The 10005-nt window shown below is 41.0% G+C and overlaps 1 protein-coding gene across 1 annotated transcript in view; it reads left to right on the top strand.

Annotated features, from left to right (window-relative positions):
- Window positions 1–4373, top strand: part of LOC306770985 (NACHT, LRR and PYD domains-containing protein 12-like) — a gene marked incomplete at its 5' end in the record, with an annotated part of 34753 nt that extends 30380 nt beyond the window's left edge. Inside the window, 2 exons of the mRNA XM_079260005.1 lie at window positions 1916–2086; window positions 2812–4373. Of these exons, the coding sequence (XP_079116131.1) occupies window positions 1916–2086; window positions 2812–2830 (190 nt within the window). The 3' untranslated portion in view covers window positions 2831–4373. The remainder of the gene's footprint in view (window positions 1–1915; window positions 2087–2811) is intronic.
- Window positions 4374–10005: the final 5632 nt, after the last annotated feature.

Below are 10005 nucleotides of genomic sequence, written 5' to 3'. Positions count from 1 at the left end.
GTGCCACAGTCCTGCAAATGTTAGGAGTTTCTCTGCTGCAACACACCTGGCACACATCAGACCTAATTAGCAGGCTTGTGCAGCGCAAAAGAGAGCAATTAGGTGGATTGGCAGGCAGGCAGCCATAACAGAGCTTATGTGGTCAGAGACCCTAAACTAAATGGTCCGAGACCGCTTAATATTGTAACCACTCAGTGATGTTACAGAGTCTCTTCTAAAGTTTAACATGCCAGTATAGAGGACACGAGATGAGGAAAATAATTACACTTTATTTTCTTTCGATCAGAAGAACAGCCAGTTACTATCCAACAGTCCACAATCCTCCAGATGGGATGAGTTTTAAGAACACAGCTTACACACCAGCTTGCTTAAGAAGTGCACTGCTAATTGTACGATTACACACTACACTCTAATAAAGTAAGACAATGTACTTCACAGCAACTGCTCTGCAAATCAACCAATCCAGGATTCTAACTGAGCAGGGGCATCTGCCACATGCAACTGATAAAGACAAGCTATGTACACCCCTGACCTGACGCCCTCCAAGACATATTTGCACCCCACCCAGCCAGCTAAACTGCTGTTACATTTGAAACAATCAAACCCCCCGATTTCCCCCCCATCCTCCCACCAAGACAGATTCCTCCCTGAGCGCTTGCAGTTTGCCTGGTGGGGCTACCATCCACACACACTGTTCCTTTTCATACCTCCCATAGTTCACCTTGACACCCGGTGATCCTAATCAGGTCATCAGGACAGGTTGTCACACCCACTCAGTCTTTACACATAATGCCCTCTCTACCTCTAGCAACACTCATTACAATATTTCCATAAACAGAATCAAGTTTTCTTTCCCCTCCTCGTACTTTTCAATGACACAAGGATCTTTCAAACAGTAAATAAGTACCGGGAATATTTTCACAAGCTATCCTCACAATGGCTACATTAACATGGACACATATTTTATGTAGCCAACTGAAATCAATCTGATGGGAGATTCAGTTGTATTTACATGATGGACAGATTGAATACCACTGTAATGCTTTTGGAATGTGTATTGCCTGGTTGTCCAGAAAAAAGGGTTTGGTTTTATTTTGAACCTTTTTACTGTCAAAATGTTTAATAATCCTGAACTCTTTCAGTTTTTAACAAAAACATTGTATATGCCACAGTCCCATTCACGTCTTCCCTAAAAATTCATTATGTCATGCAACACCCATGTGGTTCAATCCAACACAGACACATCCAGCACAAAATGACAGGAATGTTTATGTTTTTCTGCTGATCCCATTGTGAACAGTTTGAGCTCACATAGTTAAATGAAAACAAATTCACAAAGATCAAACCAAGTTATGACTTAAATTAGAGCTGGAAGTTCTTAATTAAAGTCCATCTTTAATTCTGTTACAAATGAAAACACTGAACTTGACTCTATATTCACCTTGACATCAGGTATGTAGCTTCCTGGTAGAGATGGGGAGGCCTCTAACTGCTCTGATTCTGATTCTTTGTCCAACTGCACATCAGCCTCAAATAATAAGTCAAACTGATCAATCAATCCACCTCTAGTTGCTTCCTACATGTTTATCAGACTGTAATGTTTGATCTGACTGAAACGCTCAGACACAACATGTCACAATAACAAGTTCTGTTTCTGTCAACATTTCAATAAGTTTGTTTCGATCAGTAGAAGAAACATTAGACATCAGTAGAGTTTTTCTGTCTTCCTGGTTGTTTTTCTTCACAAACCTTAATCATTTGGCTGCACACCATGGGTTTGTATGGTTGGAGCATCTGGTGGAGCAGCAGAATTTAAGAACTGAAGTCTGTCATTTATAATGTTTCTTCACTGCTTTTTGTTTGTATTAACCTGTATCTTTCTGGCTTTAGCTCACAGATTTAATTCTTTATTCAGATTGAGGAACTGCAGGTTGTCAAATATCAGCTGTGATTCTTTGGCATCAGCACTGAAGTCCAACCCCTCCCTGACTCAACTGGATGTCAGAAACAACTACCTGGAAGACTCAGATATGAAGCAGCTGGTTGATCTTGTGATGAGTCCACAGAACAAACTGGAGAGTCTGAGGTCAGTAGAGGGTGGGAGGTCCATGCTGTTCTCAGCTGAACTCAGTTGGTATCAGAGCAAAGATCTGGTGTTTCCTGTAAAGCTGCAGCTTCCCAGCAGCTGCTTCCCTCAGGCAAGTTATTAGAGGAGAATGATGTTGGACTTTTCATGCTGAACCAACATCAAACTAAATCTTTTCAACACTAAACAGCTGATCAGCTTCATCTTCTCTCTGCTCTGAGATCAGTCTGACTGCAGTCTCTCATTTCAGAGAAGCTGCTTTACATTTAGGAACCATATGGTCTTTATACAGACCAGAACCTCTGCTGAAGTCCAGTCATCACATCTTCTGTCATTGACTCTTTCCAGATGTGTTCAGGGACAGCCTCCATGTTCATGTGTCAGCTGATGTTTCAGTAACAGATCAGATCTTCATCAACATTCAGAGACTCTTTATTTAAATGGAGCAGCAGCTGGCATATAACAGCAGTAAATCCATCACTACAGTGTTGATGCAGTCATGAAGCTTTCATGACTCAGAAGTTTATTTACACTTTGAGTGAATCTGCAGAGCAAACAGACTTGATGCTGAACTTTTCTGCAAATATGTGTTTCATCTTTGTGTGTTCACTGCAACATGTTTACATGAGAGCTGACATAAAGATGGAGATGCTGAACAGCTGATCTGAACAGATGGTGGAGAAACACTCCTTTATCTTTATCTCTGTTTATTTTTCTTGACACAGATGGAGGTGGGATGACTGAACAGGACAGTGTTTGTTCTGAGAAGAGGAGCTTTGTTCTGATGATCCACAGAGTCTGAAGCCGCTGCAGCTTTTCTGATGACATGATGATGATGATGTATTTACTGTTGACATATATATATTTTTTTATCAGGCCTTTATCTGTTGATATAGCAAAGTTAATGTTGAGTTTAAGATTATCAGGGGTGAAAATGGTCTACAAATGGAGGTGTGATCACTACATGCTGTTACATCAGAATGGAAATCAGTGTAAAGTTTTACTCCTGTTTTATTGTCTTTGCTTCATTTTCTGCCTTTAAAAATTAACTTTAAATCCTACTGGAGCTGCTTCCATCTGACTTCGATTGAAATGAAAAATCTATCAGAGAAAGAGAAAAATTTTCAGTCTGATTCAGTCGGAGATGCAGCAGCTTCAGAAATGCTGAAGCTGATGGAAATGTGGGAGCCTGAAAGTAATATTCTCTTTTGTTCCACTAGTTCTGAAATATAATTTCACGTTTATGTTTCCAGCCTTCATTCTGTCACTATCATGTTTATTATGTTTTGTTTTATTTGAGTCAATAAAGATTTTAGTTCAAAATCAACCCAATGGATGTTTGTGGGAGAATCAGAGACAAAATGCCCTCCTGTTTTTGGCAGACAACTTCCTACTTTAAATTAACCTAAACTGAATTATCGTACACATTATCATCCAGATATTTCTCTTTATCCAGGGTCAAACACCCACATAAAAGCTATAACTTTCAGGTTTTCCAGCAAAGTGATGCCTTGTTAGCAGGTTAGCTGAAAACAAGATGTGGATCTCAATCTGAGGCTTCATAGCTGATTTTCCAATGTGTTGCTTCAGAGCAACACATTTCCACAGATACAGAGCTTTTCTCTGGAAGCTGAGTGTCATCATGCTGTTTTAAACAAAAACAAAGAGGATTTCGTCTTGTGTGATGGCCAGACCAATGGCCACACATGTAAAGGCGGTAAAAGCACCAACACATTTTCAGTGCTGTAGTTTTCTTTATATTTAAACTTAGTTGAAATGCTTTAGTTCCTTTTTGTTAGCGTGCACATTAAGGAGCCACTGTTTTTTCAACTGTTTGGTTTAACTGTTTGGTTGTTTCTTTCTACTAATGCTGAAGGGAGTATCTTGGGCACTGGGGGGCAGGAGTGTGCACAGGAGGAAAGCTGGTGATCAGAAAGTGCCACAGGCCTTTAGGAATACCTCATCTTCAGAGGGGGAGATCATAAGTTATTTTAGTTTCTTTACATATTTGTTATATTCACTTTTTCCACTTTTGAGTAGTTTGGGTTTTCTTTTGTTAGTAGTTTTGTTATGAATAATCAAACTGTTAGATTCTGTTTCTTTGTCTAGTTTGTTTGTATGTTTAATGTGTTACCCCATATGTTTTGTAACTGGTCTGATCAGACAGTTTTTAAGTTACCCTTGGTTTCTTGTTTGTTAGGTCAGATGGTTTTTTATTATGTTGATTCTGTTACCTAATCTGTTAGTTTAGTCATTTTTGGACTTTGATTTGGGTTTTTGCTTAGTTGACCTCTTTTAAAGGCCTAATTCCTTTATGTTATTTGGCAAATAAAACCCTTTTCTTTTGAAGCTACTTGTGTTTCTCTTCCTTTGCCAGCTTGGTCCCTCATAATTGGTGGAATACAGGTGGATTTTTTTCTGCAAAGTTTTTTTTTTCTTCTCTCCCCTCTTCGGTTTTTGCTTTCTCCTGAGCTATGCCGTGGAGGCAGGAAAACCAAACCTGAGACCAGGAATGGCAGATGACCAAACAGGTTGTGAGGAGGAAATGGAGGCTCAAGCTTCTGAAATGGCAGCAGACACTAATGGTGAAGATGTCAGAGAACCAACACTGATGGATTTGGCTGGAATCTTACAGACATTCATGTAACAACAGGACGCACAGGAGGTAAAACTAAAACATGAATTTACACACCAAGAACAGCGATTTAAAGCTTTACAACATCAGTTTCAGCTCTTGCAAATGGAAGTGCAGGCTTACACATCTACTCCTGTGCCTGCTTCAGCTGAGCCAGACCTTCCTGATGAAAGTGGTGAGAATAATCATCAGCAAGCCAAGGCCTCATCCTCACCAGACAACTTCAGAACCAGTACTCCCTCAGGTCTGTCACCAATCTTTCATAAACCAAAACTGCAGGAGTTAACCAGTGAAGATGATATTGAGCATTTACTGGTTACATTTGAGAGAATTGCTGCTGCCTGTAGATGGCCAAAAACAGATTGGGTCTTCCACCTCATTCCTCTACTTACTGGTTAGGCAAGAAGTGCCCATGTTGATATGTATGTTGATGAGTCACTGGATTACATTGAGGTGAAGGAAGCCATATTAAAGCAATATTACATTAACCCAGAGACTTGCAGACAAAGGTTCTGGTCCCTGTATGTTTACCCTGATGAAAGCCCTAAAGAAATCTATGTGAGGTTGAAGGAGTTGTATGGGAAATGGATACAGCCCAGAGGGAAAATTGTCCAAGAAATTGGTGAAATGATAATCATTGAACAGTTCTTAAGAATGTTGAACCCTGAGCTTCAGCTTTGGATTAAAGAACATAACCCTACATCTGCTGCTGATGCTGCTTCTCTTGCTGATGTGTTTGTGGCTGCCAGGCGGAAGGGCCAGCCATGAAGCAATACCGCCACAATGGAAAAGGACACCCACAGGCCACCTCCACTTCAGTACAACCAGAGAGCAGCAAGTGTGAGTAAACCTCCAATCCAGGATGATCAGCAAGAAATGCAGTTGTTAAACCAGCTTAAAGAGCTCAAAATTGTTACCGTTGTGGGAAGGAAGGTCATGCTAAGCCTGCGTGCCCACAAAATTCATTAAAATTGACCCAAATGTGCTTTGTCCCCTGACAGCATGATGTCCTGAAGAAAATGGACTATCAATGAAACTGAACATGGTGAAAATCAATAGGAGGAAAATAAAGGCTTTAATCAGTGCTTTAAGTGGAACAAAATAAGTGGTGGTACTCCCTTAATGACTTGCTGTCAGTTTGTCATGCAAATATGGGACAAAAACATGGCTGATACTTATATGTAGATCTTTAAATTAATCTGTAGATTAATAGTTTTATCGCACAAAAATGACAAAAAACAAACACAGCTAGTTCTAAATCAAATCCACATTTACCAAATTCAAAGTGCCATGGAGACACTTTTATGAACTTCAAGCCTCATCGCATGGATTTAAAAATAACAATGAAAAGTAAATACATAAACTTAAAGTTCATTAACCCTTTCATGCATGAATAAATAATAAAAACAATGCAACATTTTTCATTTTTGTAAAAAAAAACAACAAAAAACTGAAGTGGTTTATTTGAAAAAGAAAAAAAAAACCTCCTCATTCATGAATATGCAAGAAAAAAGCTTGTAAATAGGTGCCCACTACAAGGCCACTATGCGTGAAAGGGTTAAAAACAAAAAAAGTAATACATTTAGAATTACTCAGCTTAGCAGACTAATTTAACAGTGTATTACTATTACACTTTTCCTCTGTGAAATATGTTTTTCACAGCATTAGGCCTGGTCCATGCCACTTAGCAATATTAGCTCATCTTTAATCTAGAAATAATCTTCAAAAACTCAAACTACTGACCAGCCATACGCTTAGTTCGCAGCATCTGACCTTCATTGTCTGGTGTAGTGAATGACTGTTAAGTAGTACTACTGTCATCACCTCTGCTCCAGTTTGTAACATTACAGCTACAATAGTTATTTTTTCTCTGCCTTTATTCTCATTCAAAGTCTGTCCACTTCAATTTAAACACAGAAGCGAGTGAACAACGTGACGTGCGGCGTCACGTTGTGAGCTACAGCAAGCGTTGTGCGTCGAAACCTTTTTAAAAAATTTTTAAAAATAAAATCAACAAGTACAAGTTGTAATATGTGGTAAGGTTGTAGGAGGGTATACTGATTGCTGAAGAAAGCCGGTAAAAGTCCCAGTATGCACTACGCACAAAAAAAAGTCCTGGTACGCAAAGGGATAGAATTTAAAAGTGCCTGCACTGTGTACAGGTGCATACCGGCCCACTTAAAGCATAGGCTTTAATAGATACTGGTAGTACTCAGACTCTGGTGCATAGACGTTATGTACCTAATAACACAATATGTACTCATGAGACCATCCCAATTTGTTGTGTGCATGGTGATGAAAAACATTACCCTACTGGTGACATTTTTATTTAAGTGCAAGGGCATCCATATCTGTGGAATGTTGGGGTTGCAGAAAACTTGCCATTCTCAGTAGTTTGAGGTAAAGATCTGCCATTACTTTATTGCAGGATGAGCATTTTCCAACTCTCAGTGCCTTGCCTTGTCATGATGTTGACCTAGAAATGAGTCCAGGGAAATCTAGGAAAGACACAGTCAGACAAGGCATGAGAAATTTAATCATACAGATGTAAAAGCACAAGTTGAGTCTGCTCCAGAAGTTCCTTTGGGATTTAAAATCCCTACCAACATAACTGAAATGCAACAAAATGACCCATCAATGTCAGCCATTTTGTCGAGCGCTACAGAAAGAGAATCTGAGGTTGACCCTGAAAATCATAAAGAGGCAAATTTTTTACAGAATGGTATCCTTTACCATCAGCATGGTCAGGCTAAGCAACGAGTGGTCCCTCAAGTAATCAGAGATGTGGTTCTCACCTTGGGCCATTCTGTTCCCTTGCCTGGCCACCTATGGAAGACCACTGCTCGCATTAGACAACATCTCCACTGGCCTGGCCTGCACTCGGATGTTGCACAATTCTGCAGAAGTTGTCAGAAAACATCTGTGAAAAGACCCTCAAAAGCTCCACTCCAACCTCTAACTGTTATTGGAACTCCTTTTGATTGTCTTGGCATGGACATTGTTGGTTCAGTGGAGAAAAGCAAAGCTGGAAACCGTTACATGCTGGTCATTACAGATTATGCCACAAAGTATCCTGAAGTCTTGCCATTAAAATCTGTGACGGCAAAATCAGTGGCTTTTTCTCTAATACATCTTTTCTCCAGGGTTGGTTTCCCTTGTGAAATTCTCACTGATCAGGGAACTAACTATGTCTGTATTGTTGAAAGAGGTCTATAAGCTGCTTGGCATCCGGAGTATGAGGACCACCTTACCTGCTTTTTGCTTACAGAGAAGTACCTCAAGCTTCCACTGGGTTCTCTCCTTTTGAGCTTCTCTATGGTCATGATGTGAGAGGCCCTCTGTCTTTGTTAAAGGAAACATGGGAAGGAGATCCAGGACATGAGGGAACCTGTTGACATTATATCCTATGTTGTCCAGATGAGAGAGAAACTGCAAAAGATGAGTGAGTTTGCCCAGACATGCATGACAGAAGCCCAGAATTTACAAAAGGCTTGGTACGACCGTACAGCCAGAGAGAGGAACTTAGACCCAGGCCAAAAAGTGCTGGTGATGTTGCCTATAACAGACAGCAAGCTGCTGGCAAAGTGGCAAGATCCCTTTAAAGTACTCCGCATTTTACTGCACTGTTGCTATCCGAAGTCCGCAAGCTAACAGCGTATGTGATGCTGTTTGACGAGAGCTTAAATAATAATTTACAATCAAAACAAATGGATCTTCAGGTGAGGCTGTGGGATGGAACAGAGGTAAAGACCAAATATATTGACTCAGAGTTTTTGGGACATTCCACAGCAATGGATCTTGTCGAAAAAGCTCAGCAACGTGCTGTCTCAGACAGGACTGAAAAATCTCATCCAGCTGTCTATGAATGGACCGCACATTAATTGGAAAGCTTTTGGACTTTTGCAAACGGAAATGCAGAAAAAAGCGGGCAAATCTCTTCTTAAAATTGGTTCATGTGGTTTACATATCATACACAACTCCTTTAGAGAGGGATGCAAAGCTATTGGCTGGGACATTGAGCACACACTCTTGAGCTTATACTGGCTTTTCCATGATTGCCCTGCTCGTCATCAGGACTTCATCATTGTCACTGGATGCAGCGCTGTGATGCTCAAGTTCTGCAGACACCGCTGGCTCGAAAATGTCAGCGTGTTCGACCGAGTTTTGAAGCTTTGGCCCTACGTGCAAATCTATGTTGAAAAAGTGCTTCAGGGCAATCTCCCTGATCCCAAGACAAAGTCTTTCGAAGCTGTGAAGAGAGCTCACCCCCTTCCTTATGTGTCAGACGGACAAACCAATGCTCCCCTTCTTTTTTTTTGTCTTGTCCAGCATTTAGGCAAGCAGAATGATGGTCTGGATGTTCTGCTGAGCAAATTTTCTCTGCCAAGGGAAGCTTTATAGATATAATGATCCCCTTGACTTTCTGAATTTTTATTTTATTTCTATATTTATTTTGTATTATTGTTTGAATTGTAGAGTTTGTCCTGCTGGACCAGAGAGGACAGACAAAAGACAGAAAGAGAAAGGAGAAAAAACACCTCATAAGAAAAGTGAAAGAGATAAAGGGAGAGGAAAGGGAGAGAAAAAAAAAACTAAAAAATATCCCAAAAACAAAAAGAAAAAAACAACCTACAGATGTATACATACACACATATGTATACACACACACACACATATATATATATATATATATATACATATACACATACATACATATACACACACACCTCTATGCACACACACTCACACACATACATACGTACTAACATATACGCACTCGCCAGTATTAACACATATACATACAGAAACAAGCCAACTTTAGATCATAGTAACTAAACTATGAATCTAAAAGTTAAATATAAATGAAAAACAAACAGAAATGACAAAACCAGCTGCTGTTAGTGAATAAACCTGCAGGCGACTCGATGACTGTGTCACATGCAGAACATGCAGAGTGGAACGTGTTCAGAGAAGATCATGCCAGTGTGACCTCTCCCACACAAAGGCAAGAGACACGCCAGGAGGACCCCCGAGACCGGGGCCACCGGCAGCCACCCCCAAGCACAGACCCCAACCGCCCCACCCCGGAGCCAACCATGCACCGACCCAGGAGGCGGCTGAGGGGGGTCCCAGCCAGAGTCCCCCGCAGTCAGGGGGAACAGGCCCCAGCAGGCCCGGACCAGCAAGGACCGGCCCCGCCGGGCACCGGCCACCCAGGGCAGACAGAGGCCCCACGGCCCCAAGAGCCCGGAAGCAACCCCCCACCCCCGCAGGCAGAGGGCCC

Source organism: Telmatherina bonti, assembly GCF_933228915.1.
Source record: "Telmatherina bonti genome assembly, chromosome: 20".
Lineage (NCBI taxonomy): Eukaryota > Metazoa > Chordata > Actinopteri > Atheriniformes > Telmatherinidae > Telmatherina > Telmatherina bonti.
This window is presented reverse-complemented; position numbering and strand designations above follow the sequence as displayed.